Source organism: Periplaneta americana, chromosome 3, assembly GCF_040183065.1.
Source record: "Periplaneta americana isolate PAMFEO1 chromosome 3, P.americana_PAMFEO1_priV1, whole genome shotgun sequence".
In the NCBI taxonomy this organism is placed as follows: Eukaryota; Metazoa; Arthropoda; class Insecta; order Blattodea; family Blattidae; genus Periplaneta; species Periplaneta americana.
In genome coordinates, this window is record NC_091119.1 from 85550738 (window position 1) to 85577209 (window position 26472).

At 34.2% G+C, this 26472-nt stretch overlaps 2 protein-coding genes across 2 annotated transcripts in view; one reads left to right on the plus strand and one right to left on the minus strand.

Moving 5' to 3' along the window:
• The window catches only part of LOC138696226 (protein FAM219A), a 251442-nt gene that overhangs the window by 65112 nt on the left and 159858 nt on the right, over positions 1–26472 (minus strand). The gene's annotated exons all lie outside the window — the stretch shown is intronic.
• Positions 1–26472, plus strand: part of LOC138696228 (uncharacterized) — a 44829-nt gene that overhangs the window by 5592 nt on the left and 12765 nt on the right. The window contains exon 2 of the mRNA XM_069820900.1: positions 6676–6825. Within this exon, the coding sequence (XP_069677001.1) occupies positions 6676–6825 (150 nt within the window). The remainder of the gene's footprint in view (positions 1–6675; positions 6826–26472) is intronic.

Below are 26472 nucleotides of genomic sequence, written 5' to 3' on the forward strand. Positions count from 1 at the left end.
AGCTTATGTTACAAAAAAAGGAGGTACGCACAAACATTAAGTCTGCCAGGAAAGAAATGAGTTTGCAAATGTACTAGAGGTATTCAGTTGATGACCACAGTGATGACTTCATATATCGGAAACGGTTGGTTGGTGTTTATTAGGACTTTTTGCCTTCTTTCATTGTCCTCTAGTCATCTCTGAAATTTATACCTATAATTATAAAACACTCTGTATGTTATACATATCGGTAATGTGCAGTTCGAATGTGTATCGATTAGGGGAGGTGGAAGGTATGTTCCTGTTTATGTGGAAAGTATACAACAGAACATAAAACATCCATATGAATATAATATATATTATATTATGTTGTATTATATTATATTGTGTCCTATAATCGATTGTTTACGAGTTACAGACTTGCATGTGTCAGCAGTTGGTAATATGTACACCCCTGTTTATGTACAAGTTGGGGTTAGATACTAACTTGGAATGTGTTACTAGTCCCATTACACTGTTGACATCCTACTCACATCGGAAGCCAAGCGCTGCTGATTCTGCTAGCTAAGTCTAGTTATGTCTATTATGTGTTTCTGCGACAAAATTGAAGTGTGCTACTCGAGGTTTCTCCGCTGGATATGCCGTATACGGTTTATGTTTGATATGGCTCCACTAAATTTCAGTAGAATGACCAAAGCCTATCCAATGGACTAATACTTGTGGGATATCTGAAGACCATCGTTTATGCGGTTACGGACATGGCAATGCTTCGCCAGCGTGCGGAACAAAGTTGCCAGCAAATACAGTACGTGAAATTCCTGGGTTGTTTGAGCGTGTGCAGGAGTGAATTCAGGCGCAAGATGAACATTTTGAGCACTTTTTGTAGAGTACCGTTAGTATATAAATCAATCCTGAGCATAAAGGGAAAGAGAAAAGGAAAGGAGATATCCCCTCCCATGTCCTTTTCGCTTACACCGCTTTGGAGACCAACACACAGTAAGGCACTGTGCATCCATGGTGGATTTTAAGCGACCAGCGACAGCTGAAAGCTATGATGTCTGCCTTATACAATCTGTCACTCCGCAATGTTTACCTTCCTGTTTACTCGTATTGATCTGAAGCATAACTTTCTCGGACAGGGAAAGTGGAGTGGGGAGTTAAGGAATAGTACACAGTGACTCGATAGAGTTATTAGCGCCCAGGCCTGATATAAGTGCTGGTACACAGCTAGGGCTGCAACAGCTACACGAATAGGAGTGTATTATGTAGGACTATAAACAATTACAGCACAAGGAGAGCCTGAAACTGAAGAACGATCGGTCATAGGACATTATGTTTATATAAATGTTTTGTGTGAAAATAGGATGGTCGTTCTTGCCATTAGAGGAGGTAGTGGAGTCGGCAAGCGTAGCCTTACTGCGTAAGCTCACATCCAGGGTTGCCAGATGATTCCAGACCAATGTCGCCAAGTATACACCAACAAGGCGCCAGAAAGTAGCCAATTATCTCTGAAGTTGATAGTGAAAGGAATAATAAACTTAAAAAAACTACAGTGCAATATTATGAACATAACCATTTATAAATTAGTAATAATTTTATTGTTAATATTATTTAATACAAAGATAAAGGATCATTAAGTGACATTATTCAGCTATGATGTGCATCTTCGATACTTGCATTTTGCTATTTGTTCAACCTTTATTCTGTTGTTTATAGATGTTACATACTTTACAAATTGCTTTATTCGAATTTTTGTTAAAATATGTAGTCTCTTGAAGCCAACCTGAAAATATTAGTCTAACTTTCTGCATTAGGTGTCTGTAGTTTAATAGTGTATTTTTAAAAATGGTAGTGATTTTGGTTTATGAAATATAGTACCGATTTTTGAGGCTTGAATATATAATTTTAATTAAACTACAATTATCTTTAGCCCAGGGCTGCTTCTCCCAATCCTTGTTATACTTTCTGCACCTCTCTTATTTCGGCATTTTCTACATAGGGGAAACTGTCCTAAAATGACATACCATAAGAAAAAACCGCTGTTGGTTGTGTGTTTCTTCATAAATAAAAGTTTTTTTACACATACGGATATTACACTATATCACTAGGGACAGGATTTTTATGTAATATCAAGGCGTGAAATATGTACATATTTCTGTAAGAAAAATAACCTGAATATGTATCGAAATATGTAAAATCATGAAAATATTTAATATCAATATCTGGCAGGTATAGGATAGATAAGACTCTCCAGTTGTGATTTCATAGAGCATCCGACTTTTTTACCGCATACTTGACACATTACTATTTTTCCAACTGTAGTGAAAGCTTCGTCCATTGCAATCCATGATTTTATTTTTATCGTTAGGGTTGTTGGGGCCATTTTAGTTAGTTAAAAGCAGTAGATAAACTCACTTGCACTTTATAGGTATTGTAAGTACTAAAACTAGAGAAATGAGTGAAATGAATGACACAACAGTACTGCAAGCACTGTTTCGCTTTACTGGATTAGGAGAAAATAAGAGAAGATGCGGGACACATGCATTTTAGCTGCTCCCTGTAAGAAACAAGTACCTACTAAAACCTCAAACTATAGGTATTTACAAACTGTTGAATGAAAAGCGACATTTCTGTCTCATTCAGAAGGGTAGGATTATTCCAGCCGAGAACCATAAGTTCCAATTGCTCGGAAAATCCTATTTCCGTATAGATCTACTAAATTTAAAATAAAGAGGTCAAGCAATAGTGGTACTTGTCACACCTAAAAAGGCTTTCATTCATTTTTACTTCTCTGAAAGGAAAAAAAAAACTTCTGCTGGGGAAGTTTACAATTTGAAATACACAGATTTAAAAAGCCTTCTTAAATCTGTGTATTTAAAATTGTAAACTTCCCCAGCAGAAGTTTTTTTTTTTCCTTTTTCAGAGAAGTAAAAAATGAATAAAACCCCTAAATATGTAGATTTATGTAATACCAAGCCATAATAAGTAATGTGAGGTAAATATGTAAAAATAAGTAGTATCAAATTTGAATATATTAATAGTAATTACAAGATTCGCAAAGATTTGCTATTTATATACGGTTAGGTTGAAAGGAATATAATATGTAATTACATAAAAATCCGGTCCCTATATATCACTTTTACTATGGCACAGTTAAAAGCAGGATATTTTAGATTAGGTGTTCTCTGTACAGCTTTTTAAAAAATTGTAACACTATGTCATTTTATCGACAGTAGGCCTACTCGAGTAAAATGACATACCCACCTTAAAGTGAGATATCGAATATTTTTATCTGAATGTATGGCATGAAAATGAATTTGCTCTCTTGGAGACGAAAAGACTCGCTGTGTGCTCACATATTACACTTAATACGGTTGAGCCAAGTCTCTTTGCACTTAGTACAATTGAGCCAAGTCTCTTTTTGTCTTGAATGGCAGAATAAGTCATTTCAATAATGGCATGACATATCACCACCGTCATCTGAGTTGCATTCCAGATCATCATTGTCCACTTCTTGATCAAAGGAAGTCTTTTCTTTACTTGGCGACATGCACGTCATAATTCCAAACTTTTCCACTCTACAGCACTTGTCTTCACCTCATATGGGCTGCTAGTAAAAGTTTGTGCTCTGTTGTGCTTCTTTTCCTATAGAGGTGCCCAATTTGTGATGAAACGGAAGTGGGAATACGTAATATGGTCTCACGAATAAGCTTAATGTAGTTTCCTTTAAAGATTTACAGCAGACATTCTTCAGAATATCACAAAGAACATGATTCAGCTGTTGAAGATACTAACTGGTGTTGCTGATCCAGCTGCAGTTATAGGAATTAGTGCATGTACTTCCAGTTGGGCATTGTCTTCGACATTTGCAGTTTCGGTTTTGGACTTTCTTCCTATGAAAAGTCATTCAGTTATTCCTGCAGCACTAAAACATGATCAGGAAATATATGAGGACTGGTTCAAAGGCCAAATTCTTGTTTGTGCAAAGAAGAACATTGTGGTTGGTGACTGCTTTTCTGTAAACCAATGAAAATAAACTGCCAATCTGGTATTGGGGCACCCAGATCTCCTAAGATAAACCCTAAACTATTTGGAGTCTTCCTGGTTCTGATACTGTACGATTTGAGAGACCCAAAGAATTTATCATCTAAGAGGTGAAGTTGATGCGTGATGTGCAGAGAGAATGAAACCATTATCTCTGGCATATGTCAACATATCAATACGTTTGTGGCTCAAATGAGCATCAACCAGAAGAAGTCTTTGTTTTTGGGTATGTTGGCATATTCAGCATTTCAGTCACTGTGTAAACAACTCCTCGGTCATCTATCCCAATTTATTAACTAGTCCTAATGTTTCATATGAAGCTTTATCAAAGAAGTTCTTGTTTTCACTTCGTCATGGCAAATATCAAAGCAGGCAGAACAAAATTTCTAGGAGAGCTCATATGCCAACACTGTTGCTTGTTGACTTCGCTTGTCTCATTTTATAGTCCCTACTTGCTTCATTCCTCGAGCTGCAAGGATTTTCTTTGGACTTTGAGCAGCTAGAAATAGTGCTGATTCATCAACAATCCAAATTCATGTAGGAGTGATGTGTTTTTCACCTAAAACAGCAGAAACTTTTAATTCGGGTAATATGACATACTGTGTCATTTTATCTTCATAGATGATATGTCATTTTACCCTGACTGGTAGCTTTCAACATATGGAGGTACAGCCAATGCTCACATGGATTTGAAGTTTTCAAAATACGTCAAAAATAATCAGAACGAAAGTACTTGCATGCCTGATATCTAACAAAATGTGTTTGATTTCTTTAAATGCATGTAAAATACCACCAAAGAAATGTCACTCCAAATTTCGGCAACAATATTTTCACTGATTTAAGCATACAAAAAAAGATTTTTCACGAAAAATCAACGCAATTTATGTAGGTTCTCTGTAACCAATATACGAACTTAACCCAGTTCAGAGGAATGCTGTCTCGTGCACAAGCCTTGAGAAACCTAAGGTATGTCATTTTACCTGAGTATGTCATTTTAGGACAGTTTCCAGCCAATTATCTCTGAAGTTGATATTGAAAGGAATAATAAACTTAAAAAAAACTACAGTGCAATATTATGAATATAACCATTTATAACTTAGTAATAATTTTAATGTTAATATTATTTAATACAAAGATACAGTATCATTAAGTGACATTATTCAGCAATGATGTGCATCTTCGATACTTGCATTTTGTTATTTGTTCAACCTTTATTCTGTTGTTTACAGATGTTACATACTTTACAAATTGCTTCATTCGAATTTTTGTTAAAATATGTAGTGTCTTGAAGCCAACCTGAAAATATTAATTTTCTGCATTAGGTGTGTCTGTAGTCTAATAGTGTATTTTAAAAAATGGTAGTGATTTTGGATTATAATTGAATCGCACTTTTTAGAAAGGAACTAAGTCAAAATTTGCTATTTTTATTTTAACTGATGGAATGATTAATACTTTCAATGTGCACTAATTGGCGGAGAAAAACACTTAGTCAAACCTCTCCCTGTATCTTTAACATCAAGTTGATATTTATATACGGCGCTGGTAAACTGGTATTTATTCATAAAATAAGTTTCTTTTGCTCTTCAGAAAAGTAGCATATTTTGACTTAGTTCCTTTCTAAAAAGTGCGATTCAATTATAGTACCGAATTTTGAGGCTTGAATATATAATTTTAATTAAACTACAATTATCTTTAGCCCAGGGCCGCTTCTCCCACTCCTTGTTATACTTTCTGCACCTCTCTTATTTCGGCATTTTCTACATAAACGTTGTTATCACAGTTAAAGAAAGCAACCAAGTGAAACAATCTGCTAACAGGCCCGGTAAATCGCTGAATTCCCGCTATTATTAATTAACGGCTTACTGTTCAACATCGTTTCTATTAATTATCGAAGCTTAGAAATAAAGCATAGGAATGAATTTCATCCATTTTGAACTAAAAGTTTAATTGATAATAAAATCCACCTATTTCATCCATTAATATATTATATTTATATTCATTAATTCCACATAATTATGTTATTAAACATCATTGTAAATCACAGATCATAGGCTACACGTTGTAGATCCCCGTGCCAGAGCCTGGGGAAGTTTTCTACGCAACCTTGAAAGTTCCTCTGCAATCTTTTGAAAATTAACGGGACTACAATAACTGACGAATATTTACGTTCTGAAGAATATTACGTATAATGGATCATAGTTTTGAGAAACAAAGTTTTAATTCAATTAGTTGTCTAATTTTAACATTGAAGACGCCAAAAAAATAGCCAGGTCGCCAAATCGAAATTTTCGTCGCCACAAGGAACACAAAAGGCGGCAGAATGGCGACAAGTAGCCACATCTGGCAACTCTGCTCACATCTCTTAACTATCTGCTGACGAAACGGCCAAAGCAGCAGCCAAATGAATAAGCAAAGAAAGTCTTCTGTGTTTGTTACAGATTCCATGCTCGAGCAGTGGAGATCACCGGCCAAAAATTGCCTGGACTACTGTACTATGTTATTTCCAAAGAAGCGATTTTTAAATGTATTCTTCACGCATACTCCAACTTCAAAACATTCCTCCTCCCTGTTTCACTGCAAATATCGCTGATCTTTGTCGTTTATCGTTGCTACAACTTGAGAGTAATCAAAGATGCATTTTTATTGTCACAGAAGCCAGTGATGAAGCGCAATTATGTTTCTACGAAGAGGGTGCTGGCCCTCAGAAGGACTGGCGCGACCGCTTACCTTGCTCCTGCCAAGACTACACGTGCGGCTGCTGTGCTGGTATGACTGTACAGTCCTACAACTTCAGTCATCAAGGCAAGTGCAACCTGCTGGTCATGCATATATACGAAGATTTCAGCGCAACATAACGGGAAATAATAATAATAATAATAATAATAATAATAATAATAATAATAATAATAATAATAATAATAATGCTTTATTTTTTTCTGGCAGAGTTAAGGCCGTGAGGTCTTCTCTTCCACTCAACCAGAGGATAAAAAGAAAATACTTTAAATCAGGGGTTTCAAACTTTCTGAAGGTGAGACCCACATTTGAATGATACTTTCTTTTACGACCCCCCTTGCCATACTGGTACTAAATATAAATCCTTGTAAAATGAACATAATGATAATTTTACTCAAAATCAGTGGATACCACCTAAAGTATGACAAAACTGAATTATATATGGTGCAACAATTACATGAAATATTAGGTAGACATCATTTCTAGTACGTACTTCAAACCATTATCTCCGTGGCGCTGCGGTAATAGTTCAATACAAAGTGGTAAATTCCATCAGAGGAACGGCGTTGCAAACTTGTATTTTCAGCAAAATTTGTGAAGGTATGGGTTCGTTATTTGAAAATACTCTTTACCACACGGAAATGGCTTTCTTGGGGCAACGTGTTCAAAAGAGTTTTACATTTAAGAACAGAATTTTTAATATACCTGATTTTTAATATACAAGACGAGAAATCTGAATATATGCAAACTTATTTGCAAATTGAAGAATGTGAACCCAAACCTCACTCAGCCCATTTGGCCATTTTTATTACTTGTACATATATTATATGATATTTTAGATTTCTGTCATATTTTAAGCTTATTTTCTTCCAAAACAATGCCAATCCTTGTCTAAAAGTTTGTGTTATTGTGTATATCACTTGAAAACAAGCTCAGTCCGTAGACCGGTAGATAAAAAGCTATTAGCCCAGTCCTTTCATAAAAATTGGACTGAACCAGTGGCGGCTCCTGCATATTTCTTAAGAGGAGGAAAGAAATTAACAGCACTAAATGACACCTTCTTGAATGAAACATGCTACAAATTAGCCAACATGCATACATGTAAGACAAGGTAGTGTTGGGGTTGGCCTTCCCTTGTGCATAGCAATAATCTGTTCTCGTAAACTGAGTTTCCTAAATTGTCCAAAATGTATTATGATTGCACTTCCATTCATTGTTGAATAATTGCACAAATTAACAATTGCAAGGAAATTCACAACACAACCTCGTAGCATTTTTCGAGCACACTACAGCATCACACGTGTTGGAAGAGACTAGCTAATAACTCGTAACTGGAACCGTTTTACGGAAAAATGGAAATGGGAATGGGATATAATCTGAGGAAAGCGAGAACACTGCACCCACCCACGTGGTCTGTGTTGCCACATGTACATTTTACAAGTTCATTATCACATACTTTTGAAGAATGTCAGTTTTTGTAAAGTCACACTATCATTATTGTTCAAAGCTGCCGGTGGCCGATTAATTTTTATGTTAAAAATGATGTAGTTTGGAGTATCTACTTTCAGTTTCAAATATATTTGTATAAAACTGACAACTTGGCTGTTGCCCTGTCTAATAAACAATGAATAGAAGTGAATTTCAGGGGCCAATTGCGTAGAACTACTTCCTCTTTGTTTTACATAAACCCGACTTTAACTTTCAAATATCCACGAAAGTTTCAAACCATGAATAGTAGGCTATATAAAGCGCAATGAATAATATTTTTGATTTATAATTAAAAAAACGTTTACATGGTGTCTTTTATAGTGGTGCGTTAAAACTGTTTTTGTTGTGTCTCCTCCTAGATGTGTTATAGTCCGGTTGAATGCAACATCGTTAGGTGGCAGCGGAAGCGAGCTTGCTGCACGACCAGTTGGTTTCTATTTCCCGCCCATGACTGATTCAGAGGAGGATCTCCTCCCTCTCCGTTCATTTACTTGCTTTAAAACTCTGCTTCCTTCTCTGGCCGCTAGTGCGCTGTTGTCTATGTGTGTTAACTGCAGTAGAGGAGGAATGGAGTGCCTTTCCTCTACACAGACAATCTCGCATCTTTCTCACAGTTTTCTACAGCACATGAGCGCGCGTCGTTTAAAACTCGATCAACTGAGTTTTTCTTATAGCTGTGAGCTTAAAAATTATCGAATCTTCCTCGAATTTCAAGGCACATATTTTATTTGGTATTTACTTTCAAAAGAAGAAAATGTGAGGAGGACGTTCCTCCCTTCCCTCCCCCGAGGAACCGCCACTGGACTGAACGCATTTTGAATAATAATTTGCAAGGCCAAGATATTAACATTATAACAGTCAGAGATAAAATTAACGGGTTTACAAAGAAACTTGATTTCTGGTCAATAACGTACGTACGTACGTACTGGCTTTTAAGGAACCCGGAGGTTTATTGCCGCCCTCACATAAGCCCGCCATTGATCCCTACCTGAGCAAGATTAATCCAGTCCCTACCATCATATCCCACCTCCCTCAAATCCATTTTAATATTATCTTCCCATCTACGTCTCGGCCTCCCCAAAGGTCTTTTCCCCTCTGGCCTCCCAACTAACACTCTATATGCATTTCTGGATTCGCCCGTACATGCTACATGCCCTGGCCATCTCAAACGTCTGGATTTAATGTTCCTAATTATGTCAGGTGAAGGATACAATGCGTGCAGCTCTGCGTTGTGTAACTTTCTCCATTCTCCTGTAACTTCATCCCTCTTAGCCCCAAATATTTTCCTAAGAACCTTATTCTCAAAAACCCTCAATATCTGTTCCTCTGGTTACATTTGACAAAAATATATTTCATTTATTCCAGTGTCTTAAAGAGCTCATGAAAAATTTCGCTACACAATTATGATAGGCAAATACTGTGTTTTTGCAGACATGCAACCAAGTTTCCACAATTTTAATCAACAACTTTTTGAGTATATTTCGGAAGAAATTCAAAACAATTATGACTATCACAAAGATTGCGAACCCGTTTTTAGGCAGTTGCGTTCAACTGGTTGAATTCCAGAAACTATGAAGGAAAATCGTATTTAAGTATGTAGGCCTACCTAGAAATGGGATGTTTAAAATATACTTTTTTCGCAGAGCGTAGACCAATTTTGGACCAAAAGAATGCAAGAATACTTCGAGCTTGCAAAAATACGTAATTCTTAAATTTTTAAATATTTGCAAACTTGTATTTATGCAAAATCAGTTTCACGTCTATATTCGCCATCAAAACAAAAGTGAGACATTTCCTTGAACTTTATAATTTCACTGTGTGTGTGTGTGTGTGTGTGTGTGTGTGTGTGTGTGTGTGTGTGTGTGTATGGAATGCTGAATCCAAATTTGAGAAGCTACTTCTGAAAAACAGGCACATTAACAACATTAATTATTTGTCACTTTATAACTACTGAAACATTTTTTTATTATGTTCAATATTGTTTATGTTTCTAAATACAAAATAAATAGTAATAAACTTTTTGGCTTATTTTGTAAATCATCTCACGACCTCCCTCAACCCCTTACACGACCCCCCTGGGGGTCGCGACCCATACTTTGGGAAACACTGCATTAAACTATGCAGAGTGGAAGTGAAATAATCCTGCAGATTGAAAGAGACGAAATGATACCCTTAAAGGAATAGAAAACCTATATTACGTTTCGTGATTAAATGTACGTACGGCTAATTAGAAAATTAAGTTGGAATTTTCAGCAGTCTGGCAATATCGCCGCTAACATAGTCTTCTTTCTTCTGGTATTACATATGTAAGAGGTGAACGAACTCAGTCTGTTTCTCCACGGCCTACGCGAACCTCTCTCTCGCTACGACGCACAGTGTGCAATTTTCCCGATCTAGGTGGGATTAAAAAAAAATCAAATTTCGACTTGTTTAGTTATGCATAGGTGAATATGAATTCATGTTCTTTAATATTTGAAGAATGTTGTGAGTAATAGCTTTTACTGATTTATCAGCGGAAAACTATATTTAGAAGGGTATAAACTTTGAGTTCTTCCTAACACTTCTAGCTCGGTTCAGTCGTAGAGAGAGAGGCTTACTATGTGAGTGAAAAAGAGCCAATTGTTAGTGATTTATTGTGTTCTGAAACATGGAATTTGTTCAAATAGGTACGTTCTTACTAATGTAACTTCAATTACAATTTTATAAAGTATTTTCCTTCTTACAGTAGGGCTTAAATATTACAATTGAAAAATTTATGTTTTTAATGTTCTCCAAATATAATGTGAGTTTTAGTATAGCCGGTCACGTCCGGATAGAACAATTCTTTTATCATTTAATACAGTATCATTTAGAGTGTTGAATCGTGGTTTTAAAGTTTTCGCGTTCTTGCGCATTTATCAGTAATTAGTTTTTTTTTTCAGTGGTGGGGCGTACAATAACTGTTCCATGTCTGGCTTAACAGCAGAAAAGGATAATTGATTAAGGAAGTTTTTAATCACTGTGAGAGTGTTTTAGACCTACAATATTATTCACATGATATGGAATATCAGTTTAAAAATACTTATCTAACAAACACACAGTGAATCAGAACGCAAATCATTAGCTGGACAAAATTAATAACTTCTCTGCAGTCTAATGCATTGTTATGAAACTTTATTAATGACTTACAGGTGGCACATATGATTTGTGTACAAACTTTGATTATTTGCACAAGAAAAACTACTTCTTTATGGTGGGTGTATTTAGTCAGAATTAATAACTTCTCTATCTAAAAAATTTTTATGATACATTGTAGGCTACGGAAGTTACAGGTAGCATATATTTTTTGTGCACAAACTATATTTACGGTTCCATAAGTGGAACTACTCCTTTTAGGGATGCATTTAAACAAAATTAATAAATTCTCTCCTATTTAACAGATTTTTATGAAACTTTATATAGAAGTTTCAGATGGAATATATTTTTTTTGTCTACAAAGTCTGATTATGTTTTATAAGAGGAATTGCCCTTTTATAGTGGTGCATTTAGACAAAATTAACAACTTCTCTCCTATATAATATATTTTTATGCAACTTTGTACAACTGTTAGGCCTACTAGTGGCATACAGATCTAATCAGAATTTGTACACAAAAAATGTATGCTACCTGTAACTCCTGTACAAAGTTTCATAAAATCTCTTATGTAGGAGAGAAGTTAATCTTGTGTAAATGCACCTCCTTTAAAGGGATACTTCCTCTTTTGGAACTGTAAATATAGTTTATACACAAAAAAAATATATCTACCTGTAACTTCCGTACAATTTTTCATAAAAATTTGTTAGATAGGAGAGAAATTGCCAATTTTGTCTAAAACCACCCCGTATAAAGGAGTAGTTCGTCTTATACAATCGTAGTCAGAGTTTGTATACAAAGAATATGTGTTATGGATAAGGTCTGTACAAAGTTTCATAATAATCCGTTAGAATGCAGAGAAGTTATGAATTCTGTCCAGCTAGATTTGCGTTATTGCACACTGTGCGACGTTGCAGTCTGCTCGCATCGTTCAGTGGCTCGAAATTCGTGTTACCCTTGATTAAATTTACACGAAAACCGTCCACGCTATTGAAATAAATTGTTTTCATTAGATTTTTTTTATCGGTATGGACAACAATCACGATCCTACTCGCAATAGAGTCATTCCACGTCAAATCGCACAAAATTAGGCTATACAAATTTTGATCTTCATATTTCTGATTGCTTTTATATTTTTTTACCAACTCTATGGGTCTAATAAACCAACAAGTGTGTTTTATTTCCTCCTAAGTCCACATGTTTTTAAAATATTGCATGTTAAAATTCGTTAAAAATGTCGCACAATGCAACATTTAAAGCGTCATATTTCTGAGGATATTGATGTTAAATTTTTTTTAAATGCATTTAAAAGCTTAAAGTACTGTCTTTTGTTAAATATTTACTAAGTAATTTTAATTTAATTATTACAAATATTTTTTATGATTCAATTTTTAAAAGTTAGATATCAATGTGAAATAGCCGTATTAAAAATCTAAAAAAATGCCTACTAGGTGCACTGAAGTATTCTTAATAACTCCAGAAAAAATCACAATGGGATCTCCAATAGTTTAATGGAAATTCAGTTACTTACAAAACAATGTGTAGCGGTCGGTGCAGCAGCAGTGGACGGGAAGCGTTGAAGAACGCTGGGAGGTTTATCGGCGCTGGATGATCGAGTGAACGTTGCAACCACAGTCTAATAAATACAGTCACGCAACTCATACGTATAAAATATGCCAACATTTGACAGCTGGCGCGACAGTAGCCCTCTAGCTGCAGGCAAGTTAAAAGTGTGCACATGGCATATGATAACACATCAGAAAACGTGTTTTGCGTAATTTATTTTATATGTTTATGCTGTACAATAAGTGTATATGGTTCTTATTAATTCTACTTTAGAATCCTGGAAGAATTTCACACGCAGTTAATCTACAAGTTTCAGAAGCTGGGAATAAACGTAATTCTTTCTGCCCCTTACAACTGAATCATGGCCCTGATCACGTATCATGGTTTGAAATAATATAATTGTTCGTGCGTGGTCGGTTAATTCAATTCATTCCTAAATATATTTATGAATCATTGGAACTTTGTATTTCCTGTGAGAAGAGTAAAAATTAGTAGCTTCAAATTTGTAGGGCATATCTCGTAGGGTACATCGCGTGGTGAACTCCTCTCCCTATTTCCTGAGAAATTAACGGTTTTCCATACCGCAAATTGGGGTAAACTGGGCCGCTGAGGTAAACTTGAAAATAAAGAAAAGGGGAGGATTTAAACATTAATATGAAGTTCATTATTTTTCCATTTCTTAAGAACCGGTATTTCCTTCATTATTTTGAGTCACAAATAGTGGTGATGTTATGGTTTAAATTTTTATGGCAAGTTTACGGCATTTTACATTACATTTCCAGTTTTCACATATAATGCCTAATTTTAACTTATCCTACCTATATAATACGTAATTTACATGCACTTACTGTTAATATGACGTAGGTGAGAACAAATAAATGAAGACACAATTTTGTTGAAAAAAAAATGGTAACTTCAATTAACTCAGAAAATGTAGACCTAATTTTATTTTCAGAGCAGAAGTCAAAAATGGGTAATAAGGGGTTAAAGTAAACATTATGTAAAATACGGCGCAAAGTGGCAGTTAATATTGAATGTATTTAAACTATTAATAGTCAGTGAATAGCACGAAGGATATATTAATTGCTACTTTGCGCTGTATTTTACCGAATTTTTACTTTAAACCTCATTACCTGATTTTGACTTACACCACTTCTGCACTGAACGGCTCAAATAATCACTGGGAATATAAAATCAACACCAATAACACTCATGCAAATTATTACCGAAAAGATTGCTTTTTATATTAAATTTAAAAAGGCTCTTTTATTTCTTGAGAACTTAATACGTCTGCCACATGAATCTAAACCAACACATCAGAAATTTATCGACACAGTCTGGATTTATTCAAGAAGTGAATATTTTGCAAAAGGATTACTATACTCCATGAATTCTTGCAAAATTAACACCATGATACCTACTTGAATGCTATATAACATTCTTGAAAAATATAAAGAAAAAAACACGAATACAAAAATTATGGGCTTACTTGCATTAAAAACTGTAGATATATTATCCAAAATCGGAATGGTTATACATTTACACATATGATCTCTGCAAAAAAAATGATATACTGTAACAGGTATTTACTTTGTTTTTATTTAAACTGTCCTTCCTGACATACAAATAGGTAACTGATAAGTAATAAATGTTTTATAGAACACAATACGTAGGCTACCTACAACGTGGATTATTGGTTATGACTGAGTTATGATTTTCTCTTGGTCGTTAGGGAATCTGAAGAACGACAAATTCGGAAATTTAAACTTGTTGTTACTGCAATTTTCGTCATTGCATACATTGCCTTTATTCCGACGCATGATTAAAACGTTATTATAACATCTCGCATCCCTTTAAAGCACGTGCTGCCTGTATCAACCCTATGACCAGTGCCTTGCCTGCCGCTTGCGCGCTAGTGTCGCGAATGTTGGCAAAAAAAAAAGTAAAATTTACTCTGTCACACGTTAAAAGTGTTAAAATTGTTTAAAAAGGTATTTACCTTCGACAGACGGCCCGTTTCGACGCTATTTGTCGTCGTCTTCAGTGTCTCTTGAACCACTGCTGATTTTGGCTCTGCGATGTGCAGTTGTCGATGGTAGGGGTGGGGGTGTGTTGTTCCTATGGTGGGGGTTGGCTGTCTGTATGTTATGACGTATTATGATGTCAAACAATGTGTGCGTATTGAACTGTAGTTGCGTATTAAGTATGTAATGTGGGTGTGCTATTGTATTCTTATATATTTCGTATTGTTCTAGGATATTTAACTGTAAACTTTTTGGTGTGATGTGTAAAATTTCCATATCTGTTTCTATATTATTGTAGTCATGATTATTGTCGATAATGTGATCTGCATAATTTGATGTAATGTAAGGTTTGGTTATAGCTTTAATATGTTCGTTGTATCTTGTATGAAAGGATCTTCCTGTCTGTCCTATGTAAAAATGTGGGCAACTATTGCATTTTAATTTATAAACTCCAGTTGAATTATATATATTTGAATCTTTATTGTGGTTATTTAAGTATTTCTGTGTTGTATTATTTGTTTTGTATGCAATTTTGTACTTTAGTTTTCTGAATGAAGTTGCGATTTTGTGGGTATTCGTATTGTGATATGTTAATGTTATGTATTTATTCTCGCGTGCTGTTTGTGTTGGTTTGGTCTGTTTTTGTTTTGCCTTTTTTATTAGTGTGTCTATTATGTTAGGGTTGTATCCATTGTCTTGTGCTATATATTTTATTGTGTTTAATTCTTCAGTGTAGTTGTCATTGTTCATTGGTATATTAATTAATCTGTGTGTCATTGTACGGAAAGCTGCATGTTTATGTTGTATTGGATGACTTGATGAATTGTGTATATGTGTTGTGGTTGTAGTGGGTTTCCTATATATTTTGAATTCGTGTCTGTTATTTGTTTTGGTTATGGTGATGTCTAAGAAGTTTATAGCTTGCTTATGTTCCATTTCTACTGTATATTTTAATTTGGGGTGTATTTTGTTGAGTTGTTGATGTAGGTTTTCTATTTGTCTTTTGTTTCCATTATATAAGACTATTATGTCATCTACATATCGATGCCAGTACATTATTTTCTCTGCGTGTTTGTTGTTGCCGGTATTTAGTATGTGTGTTTGTTCTATGTTGTGAATAAAGATTTCAGCTAATATACTTGATATAGGTGAACCCATTGGTAATCCTTCAGTTTGCGTATAGTATTTATTGTTATGTGTGAAATAATTTTGTTTAGCAATAATTCCTGTGATGTGTAAAATTTCGTTAATGTGAGTCTGTGCTATATTATTTTTGATAAGCATTTCCCGAAGTATTTCTAGTGTTTCTGTTACTGGTATGTTTGTATATAGATTTACGATGTCAAATGATGCTAATGTTGTATTGTGTGGAATGTGTTTGTGTTTTATTTTGTTAACTAAGTCTATGGTGTTGATTATTGTTGTTGGGTTTTCAAATTGTATACTATTTCTTATAATGTTGTCTATATATTTCGCTAATTTGTATGCTGGTGCATTCTTGTAGTTAATAAGAGGCCTGATTGGTATATTTTGTTTGTGAAGTTTTGGTAATGCGTTTAGTTTAGGTGCGTGAGGTTTAATTTGTTTCAATTGTTGTTTTTTGTTGTTAGGTATGATGTGAGTGTTTTGATTTATTGTATTTTTGACTATTGTTTGATATTTTGTTGTTGGATCTGTTTTTATTTCTGTGATGTTATTTTCGTGAAAAAATGTGTTAATTTTATCATTCATGTCTTGAGCATTCATTATTACAGTGCAATTACCCTTATCAGCTTTTACAAATGTCAAATTGTGTGCTTGTTGTTTCTCTCTTAATGTCTTTATTGTTTTAATTTCGTGCTTATCGGTTAAAGGTTTTTTTATTTTATCTATGTTTCTTAATAAATCTTGTCGGATGTATTCTTGGTGTTGTGGTTGTGTGTTTTGAATTGCTGTTTCTGCATTAATGATCATTTGCATTTGTTGTGTTCTTGGTGTCTTGTTATATTGTAGGTTATGTTTTAGTCCTTTTTCAAGTAATTTCGTTTCATTTTGGTTAAATGTTACGTTGGTATTGTTGAATATCTTAGGATGGAATTTGTGTGTGGTGTTGTATTTGGTTTTTTGTTTATGTGTTAATGTTGCCAGTTTGTTTCTATGTCGTTTCTTTATCTTATCACTTATTTGTGCTATTACTTTGTTCGTATGTAAAATAATTTCCTCTAATTGTATATGATGTACTATTTTTGTTAACTGCAAATATGTCTTATATGCATTTGTATTGTGTTTGTTTTTCATGTGATGTAAATATTTTATATTGTTTTGTATGTAGATTTTCTCTGCTGTAGCTTTTGTTTTCTGTGCTGGGTATGAATTGTTTTTTATGTTTATGTGTATGTAATTGGGTATTACGTCTCGTTTGAGGCATTCTTGATTAAATCTAATGTTGTGGGATGTCTTGATCACTTTCACTCGCGTGGTTCGATATTGGTGAACTAAATGACTTATATCGTCGTTATTCATTGATTAAAGTTCTCGTTAACACTTTGTTAAAAAACGTAAAATTTACTCTGTCACACGTTAAAAGTGTTAAAATTGTTTAAAAAGGTATTTACCTTCGACAGACGGCCCGTTTCGACGCTATTTGTCGTCGTCTTCAGTGTCTCTTGAACCACTGCTGATTTTGGCTCTGCGATGTGCAGTTGTCGATGGTAGGGGTGGGGGTGTGTTGTTCCTATGGTGGGGGTTGGCTGTCTGTATGTTATGACGTATTATGATGTCAAACAATGTGTGCGTATTGAACTGTAGTTGCGTATTAAGTATGTAATGTGGGTGTGCTATTGTATTCTTATATATTTCGTATTGTTCTAGGATATTTAACTGTAAACTTTTTGGTGTGATGTGTAAAATTTCCATATCTGTTTCTATATTATTGTAGTCATGATTATTGTCGATAATGTGATCTGCATAATTTGATGTAATGTAAGGTTTGGTTATAGCTTTAATATGTTCGTTGTATCTTGTATGAAAGGATCTTCCTGTCTGTCCTATGTAAAAATGTGGGCAACTATTGCATTTTAACTTATAAACTCCAGTTGAATTATATATATTTGAATCTTTAGTGTGGTTATTTAAGTATTTCTGTGTTGTATTATTTGTTTTGTATGCAATTTTGTACTTTAGTTTTCTGAATGAAGTTGCGATTTTGTGGGTATTCGTATTGTGATATGTTAGACATCACCATAACCAAAACAAATAACAGACACGAATTCAAAATATATAGGAAACCCACTACAACCACAACACATATACACAATTCATCAAATCATCCAATACAACATAAACATGCAGCTTTCCGTACAATGACACACAGATTAATTAATATACCAATGAACAATGACAACTACACTGAAGAATTAAACACAATAAAATATATAGCACAAGACAATGGATACAACCCTAACATAATAGACACACTAATAAAAAAGGCAAAACAAAAACAGACCAAACCAACACAAACAGCACGCGAGAATAAATACATAACATTAACATATCACAATACGAATACCCACAAAATCGCAACTTCATTCAGAAAACTAAAGTACAAAATTGCATACAAAACAAATAATACAACACAGAAATACTTAAATAACCACAATAAAGATTCAAATATATATAATTCAACTGGAGTTTATAAATTAAAATGCAATAGTTGTCCACATTTTTACATAGGACAGACAGGAAGATCCTTTCATACAAGATACAACGAACATATTAAAGCTATAACCAAACCTTACATTACATCAAATTATGCAGATCACATTATCGACAATAATCATGACTACAATAATATAGAAACAGATATGGAAATTTTACACATCACACCAAAAAGTTTACAGTTAAATATCCTAGAACAATACGAAATATATAAGAATACAATAGCACACCCACATTACATACTTAATACGCAACTACAGTTCAATACGCACACATTGTTTGACATCATAATACGTCATAACATACAGACAGCCAACCCCCACCATAGGAACAACACACCCCCACCCCTACCATCGACAACTGCACATCGCAGAGCCAAAATCAGCAGTGGTTCAAGAGACACTGAAGACGACGACAAATAGCGTCGAAACGGGCCGTCTGTCGAAGGTAAATACCTTTTTAAACAATTTTAACACTTTTAACGTGTGACAGAGTAAATTTTACGTTTTTTAACAAAGTGTTAACGAGAACTTTAATCAATGAAAAAAAAAGTGTTGAAGTAGCGCGACTGTACGTATTAGACTGTGGTTGCAACATTACAGCCAGTATGGATCAAGTCACTCGAGGGGACACTACTAATTTACTTGTTATATCTTCAAATATTTGTACATTATGCTTTTTAAACGTTTGTTTTCATTCACACTACACTTTAAATTTTCATTCGCCTACTTCCATTCTCGAAAGAAAATTGTTTTACTAAATCTTCAATTTCTGACAACGGAGTGAAAGAATGTAATTTTAATGTACCAATTATTGGTTTTAGATTGTGGTATCTGGCCTGCAAATTTTCAGTGTGGTTTTTATGCTTATTCAATGGACAAAATATAAATGACACGTTAGAAATGTTTTTTGTGACCAATAAAACAGTTTTTTTTTTGGTGTTGTTATAGGATCTTGTATAGGCTGGCTTTCGTGGCAAGTCTTTTAACAGTTCCTCCAATGCCATCACATGGACCTTTACCATGCGACGTTGCAAAGATGTGTCATTCGGTGCTAATTCCGTAATCGTCTTCATGTAAGCAATTATTTTTAAAATTCTTTTTGTTTTTGTTTTGTGAACTTGATCCATCCGAAAAATAGATTATTTTTTTCATATCGTTGAATTCTTGGTTTAAGAAATTGATTTCTTCTGATTGAAAAAAGTGAAAGGAATCGGTGTCATGTTTTATGCTTTCTGAGATGACAACAATACTTTTGTGACAAATTTCTGTATCTTCTTTGAAATATACTACGAAAGGATGTATTGCGGCTTGGCATTTGTTCCAATGCACACCTTGTACTGAATCTTGTATTACAAATGAATGATTTTCAGAAAAGTCTGCAATAACTATGTAATTTTCAGGTTGTACATTTTCTTTGCATTCCGTCAAAAATAAAATATGGCCGACTTTTGAAGGGATGACGATGCATCTTCTGCATGAAAAACTTTACTTGCTAGGGAACCTTTTACTTTTTGAAACCTTCGACAGGGTATCGTTTTTGTTGTAGTTTTCTTTTCTTGATAAGGGATTCTATTCACATTCCTCAATATTACTGATTTCTAGCGCTGTATCCATATAACTGCTAGAAGAAGAACTGGCATAATCACTTTCTCTGTCCGCACTTTCATTTGATTCATGTTTATTAATATCACAAGAACTACCGGCTTCACATACTGTATAATTTCACCTGACCTATCCGGAAGTTGATAGATTTTTTTACGAAAAGAATCACATATTCGCACATTCAAAGACTCCTTTAAATTGAGCTTTATCAATAAATCGCGACTTACGCGTCTTAGTGTATTTTTCTTTTTAAAAGCGTGATTAAGAAGGTCAAATGGATTTAAACACTTGTTATATATTACGCGACCTTTGCTGTCACTAATGTTGTATAAAAGTCACGCCACTCCATGAAATTCAAACCCTGACTGATTATTTTTCTCTTCTATATTTTGTCTCCTGCCATCTGTTTACTGTCATAAAGTTTACTGCCATTCCCAGCCTTGATATCGTTAAACACTTGGCTATATTACAGTATAAACATGGAGCATTGTGAAGGGCTCCCCCTCTGAGCTGAGCTGACAGTAATAAAATAACTTTAGATAAGATATTTACTGTTCCTTAAGGTATTAATCATTTGATGAATGAATGCATTTGTATTGTAGTGTGGCGTATATGCAACGTGGGCAGCCTTCTAGCCCACGGTCACAAGCAGTTCATCAGCTGGGGATCGCGAGCGCGTGCATGCCTCCGGAAAATAAATTGTTGCAAATGTATGTGTGCAGATCCCACATTTCTAAATGCAGTAGTTTACAGATAATACATCAGGGAACAAGTGTATATATATTTTTTTTCAGATTTTTAACTTGGCTACATAATATAGTAAATTTACTTTGAAAAATAAATGATTAAAAAATTAGGCCAAATTTTAAATTTATTTGTGATATGCCTAAAGTAATAACAAGTGTTGTATTTAGTCTTTCAAATGCGCCAAACCGCAAATCTCAATTATATGTAGACACAGAGTTCCAAGTGAGTTTTTGTAATAGTGCGCGCATAATTTGCGTAATTTCAAATAATCATAACTACACAAATCATTAATAATTGTGAAAATAAAACAATACGGGTCTCCTTGTTTGATGTCTAGAATTCATGAAAAAAAAAATTCAACCTTTTACGAGAAGGTAGTGTTTTATTGCTGTGCGATTTGACGTGGAATGACTCAATATCTACAGAATAAGGGGGTGTTAAACATTTGGGGAAAAACTCTTTTTTTTTTCTGAGAAGACTATGAACTTTCCACCAATATGGTATTACACATTTTTGTTACATACAACATGAGCTATTCACTCTGAAAATCTGCAGGGTTATTTCATATTGATAACAAATTTTAAAGAACGGTTTAACATTGGAAACATTCCATAATCATACCCGTATTTTATCCTACATCTTACAAAATACTTTTTGTTATCCTATCTATAACAGCATACGGCCAAGATATTACGTTCATTGTCTCTGTATAGATGTTTTAACAACAGTCTTTATAAAAACGCAATGAAGAATTGATATCCCACCATCGGGTTCAAGAGAGGTGCAATACAGCCCCACATTACTGACAAAGAAAACAGTTGACATTGTACCTTGCATTCCCTATTTTAGTCAGAAATATGACAGACAACTCATCAACCAAATGCAATGTTCAAGGCATTCTTTTCAATGCACGAGGTTCTCTATGAAAATATGTCTACCTATGACGTATTGAAATTTTTAGGTTTCAATTATTTTATTATACAGAAGATCTTAATTGACATTTTAAAGAACGCACTGCGAATTCTTAAATTTTAAATTATTTCAATAATTTTGAATGGATCAATGTTGGAATATTTATTATTGTCAAATTAATTTCTTTACGCATGTTCATATAGAGTTTTCTCTTTGTTTAGGTATCTCCTATCCGCTGGTGTTCAAAGAAAAAATGTAGAAAATGTGTCGGAGAAATGTCATTACCTAACTAGTTGTGTAATAGAAATATCGTTACCTACCTAGTTGCGTAATGACTGTGTTCACAACATTTTTATTAGTGATGCAAAGTCCACATTACAAAATCAAAGTGGATAAACAAAATAACATCACCACTTTCTGTTATTGTTTTTCTTGTATCATACAGGCCTTTGGTCCACACCTGTGGAGTAACGGTTAGCGCGTCCAGCCGCGAAACCAAGTGGCCCGGGTTCGATTCCCGGTCGGGGCAAGTTACCTGGTTGAGGTTTTTTCCGGGGTTTTCCCTCCACCCAATATGAGCAAATGCTGGGTAACTTTCGGTATTGGACCCCGGACTCATTTCACCGGCATTATCACCTTCATCTCATTCAGAGGCTAATAATCTAAGCTGTTGATAAAGCGTCGTAAAATAACCTATTAAATAATAATGCAGGCCTTTCAACTGAAGATAAAAATTTAATATCTATATTCCGTTAGCTATTTGTATTATAAATATACGGTAAACGCCATTGTTATTCTAATTTTATTTACTTTAATTCCTACTACAGTTATGGCTATTATTTCATTAAATAAATTAACTTTGTGCTGAAAATATATTTTTTTCTGATTAACACCAGTATTCATCCTCAACAAGCTAGATTTGTGAGCTGTTATGTCCCGTTAAATGTAGCGAAAAAAAAAAAAACTCATAAATGTCAGTAATAATGTAGGAGATATTTAATGTCGTGGTTTTAAATGCCTCACCCGGTGTATTACTATTTGGAAACATACCAATACCTTTTGTGTGAAATGCGAGAAACAAATGTTAAGTTTATCTTTACATTTGGGCGCATAATAAAATATCTTTTTAATTGCCTTTATATTTGGGAGCACAATAAATATTTTAATTGAGTATTTTGAAGTCATCTTTAGACGCCATAAAGTTGAATGAGAGCATGGAGGTAAAGCTCCATACCTTCATGACGTCGCGGCACCAAGTTCCGACCGCCTTTTAACCCTGGAGAAGTGCCTAGTAATTTCGTAAGAAACTGAGTGGACGCTGGGGCAGTTCTGTGTGTTTTAGCAGCGAGGAAATCCCCATCAACACCCGGATTTGAGCCCGAGAACTGAGATACCAGCCACTATTTTTAATTATAGCTTAAAAAGTAAACTATAAACAGGAATATTAGCGTAAAATGATATGGAACTGAGATGTTTCAAAACACGTAAACTTGAAAAAAGTATGTGTTCCTTTCATAACAATGATTCTTTACTTCATACGAGAAAACATAATAATTATATTGTAAACATCTAATTATTTTGAAATTTTTACTTACAAAGAGAGGACACCCTCTGTATATCACCGAATGGAATAAGATTGTGTGAGATGAAAGTACAAGACGTATTGTTTAAAGTCATACCTGGTATGGGTGGCCAATGACCCCTCGTTTTGAAAATATTGGCTATGGTTTGTGACATACTTCCGTTAGGTGCTCAATAGAGAAGCATTAGACTGTGTAACAGCGTAGCCCATATGGTTGGATGCTGAGTTGTTATTCAGGCAACCTAAGTTCGGATTTTAACTGGTCCTATTTTTTTTTCTTTTAATAATTATTAATATTGTGATCACAGTAATCTATTTACATATATCATATTTCTCAATGTATTGAACGCTTCATCATGTTTTAAACAAATTATAATTAGCTAACATTGTATTGTAAAGGATAAACAATGAAATATTGCTCATGTAGGCAGGTAAGATGTGTCACTGGTGTCTGTTCTGTTTCTGTAGCAGCTATTCCACTTCATTGTGTCCCGATTCATTATGATAAATGTCATAAAAACAAACAAAACATACATATTTCCTGCACCATACACAGCAAATGAAAGAAGGTTGTCCACAGTCACACACATTTTTCAGCACTTCTACTGCGAAACAGATATCATTCACATTCACAAACACTTCTCATTCGTTTATTAATTTTGATGCACACCACGCATATTTCAACATGGCTTTGAATATAGGAGCTGACAACTGAAAGTGAATAAAAAAATTAAAAAATTAATAATAATAATAATAATAATAATAATAATAATAATAATAATAATAATAATAATAAGCTTTAAAAATGAGAAGGCATTAGGATTCGAAATCAAGTTGCCTGGATGACAACTCAGCATCCAACCATATGATCTACGCCGTTACACAGTCTAATGTTTTCCTATTAGACACCTAACGGAAGTATGTCACAAACAATAGCCAATATTTTCAAAACGAGGGGTCATTGGCCACCCATACCAAGTATGACTTTAAACAGTACGTCTTGTACTTTCATGTCACAAAATCTTATTTAATTGTGTGATATACAGAGCGTGTCCTCTCCTTGTTAGGCCCTAAATACAAGGTGATTCACGAGTATTTACCGTCGCTTACGGAACTTTTTCCGTAAACATTCTGAGCAATAAATGTCATATAAACATGTGTCCTAATCTCAATATTTTCAGAGTTACACTAATTTGAAGTTGTTAGTAAAATATCACTTTTCTTTAGTTTTAAGAGTAAAAGAATATTATAAATAGAGAATGAACTATTCAGAAGTAAGTATAATGTATTTCTTTAATTGGCTAGTGTTCTGAAGCTAATTGATTTGCACAGATTTTATGTTTCAATTGTTAACTACAAATTACATTATTCTTACGCACTTGCCACGAAAATTCTTGCAAATTATACGACTTCAAGAACTTGATTCTGTACAGTTTAATTATGCATCTAATGTATAGTCTTGAAGAATTTACAAGAGTGGCATGATTTGTAACGATTGTGCGATAAATGAGTAAGAAAAATATAATTTTGTAGTTAAAAATCGAAAAGAAATCTGTATGAAGCAACTATGTAATTCAGAACATATTTTTAGCTTAAGAATACTAGCTAATTAAAGAAATTATATTTGTGAGCAGTTCATTTTGTTCCTGTAATATTCTTTTACGCTTAAAATTAAAGAATAATAGTATTTTACAAACAAATTGAAATTAATGTAACTCTGAAAATACTGAGATTAGGACAAATGTTTATATGACATATTTTGCTCAGAATGCCTTCGTAAATAAGCTTCGTGACGGTAAATCCTCGTGAATCACCTTGTACAGGGACATCATTTTATTTTTACTAACATTTTTAATATTAACTTGCCTATACCTCTGGATCAACGCCGTTTGCTACCCCCTTCCACAACTGGAGTTCGATTATACTGGCGTAATATACAAACAAATCACTTTACTAGGTATAGGAGGGAAGAAAAGTAGTTCATCCATTTACGTAAACTAGGAAATATTGCGCTTTTGAGTTTGATCATTTTCATTAGGATTTTGTTTAATCAAAATACAGTACTGTATTAACAATGAGTGTTTTTACTCACGAAGTGAGCTGTCCATGTGGACGTATTCATTATGCAGTGTATATTATACTGTCTACAGCACATTAGCGTACAATATAGAGAATGAAGTTAAATTTAAAAATAATCATAATATGGATATTTAAACACATTTTTTAAAATGGTGGACGTTTATTTCGATACAGTCTTCAGTTCTTTTGTGCATATTATCGCACTATAGACTATTGTACCTAATTTCAAGTACCAGTTTCGTCCTTCGTTCTAGTAACTCATGTTGAAATAATTCTGTACCTACCTTATAAAAGAGTACCTGACGTACTGTAAATTCAACCTTCACTTCTGCCCGATCCGAATAGATAACATTACTCAGACATACTATCTACTGTCCGTCCAAGGGGTTTTGTCGTAGGGTCGTAGAAAGGGGGGAAATCACGTGACAGTTAATTACATAACGAGACCCTTTCACTTAAATTATTTTAAAAAGTTGTATAACATTACGTAGACGTCCAATTCCTAACAGAAATTAATGTTTTCAGAAAAGAGCTAAGACAGCCCAGCCACTAGCTGGCGAATAAAAGCAGGTGGGGGAAACCGGGATACGACGTAGGCAAATGGACGACAGTACCTGTCCGAAAATGATTCAATATTGAAAGCTCTTTCGTCACTGGAAAACGCGAACATATTTTTGGAACGTACAGTTTACTGTGACTGTATATGCGGTCTTGGATCTGTGTGATCATTAGTAGAAGGGGTGGGAGTGAAGTACATTAAAAAACTCAGGTACAATAAAAATTGAAGTAAAAATAAAATGATGTCCCTGTATAAGTTTTCTGTTGCTTTGACACCGAAAGAGTGATCTTCTGTATGTAAGTAAAAGGAACTAACGACTTGTAAAAATACAGTACAGTATAAAATCCT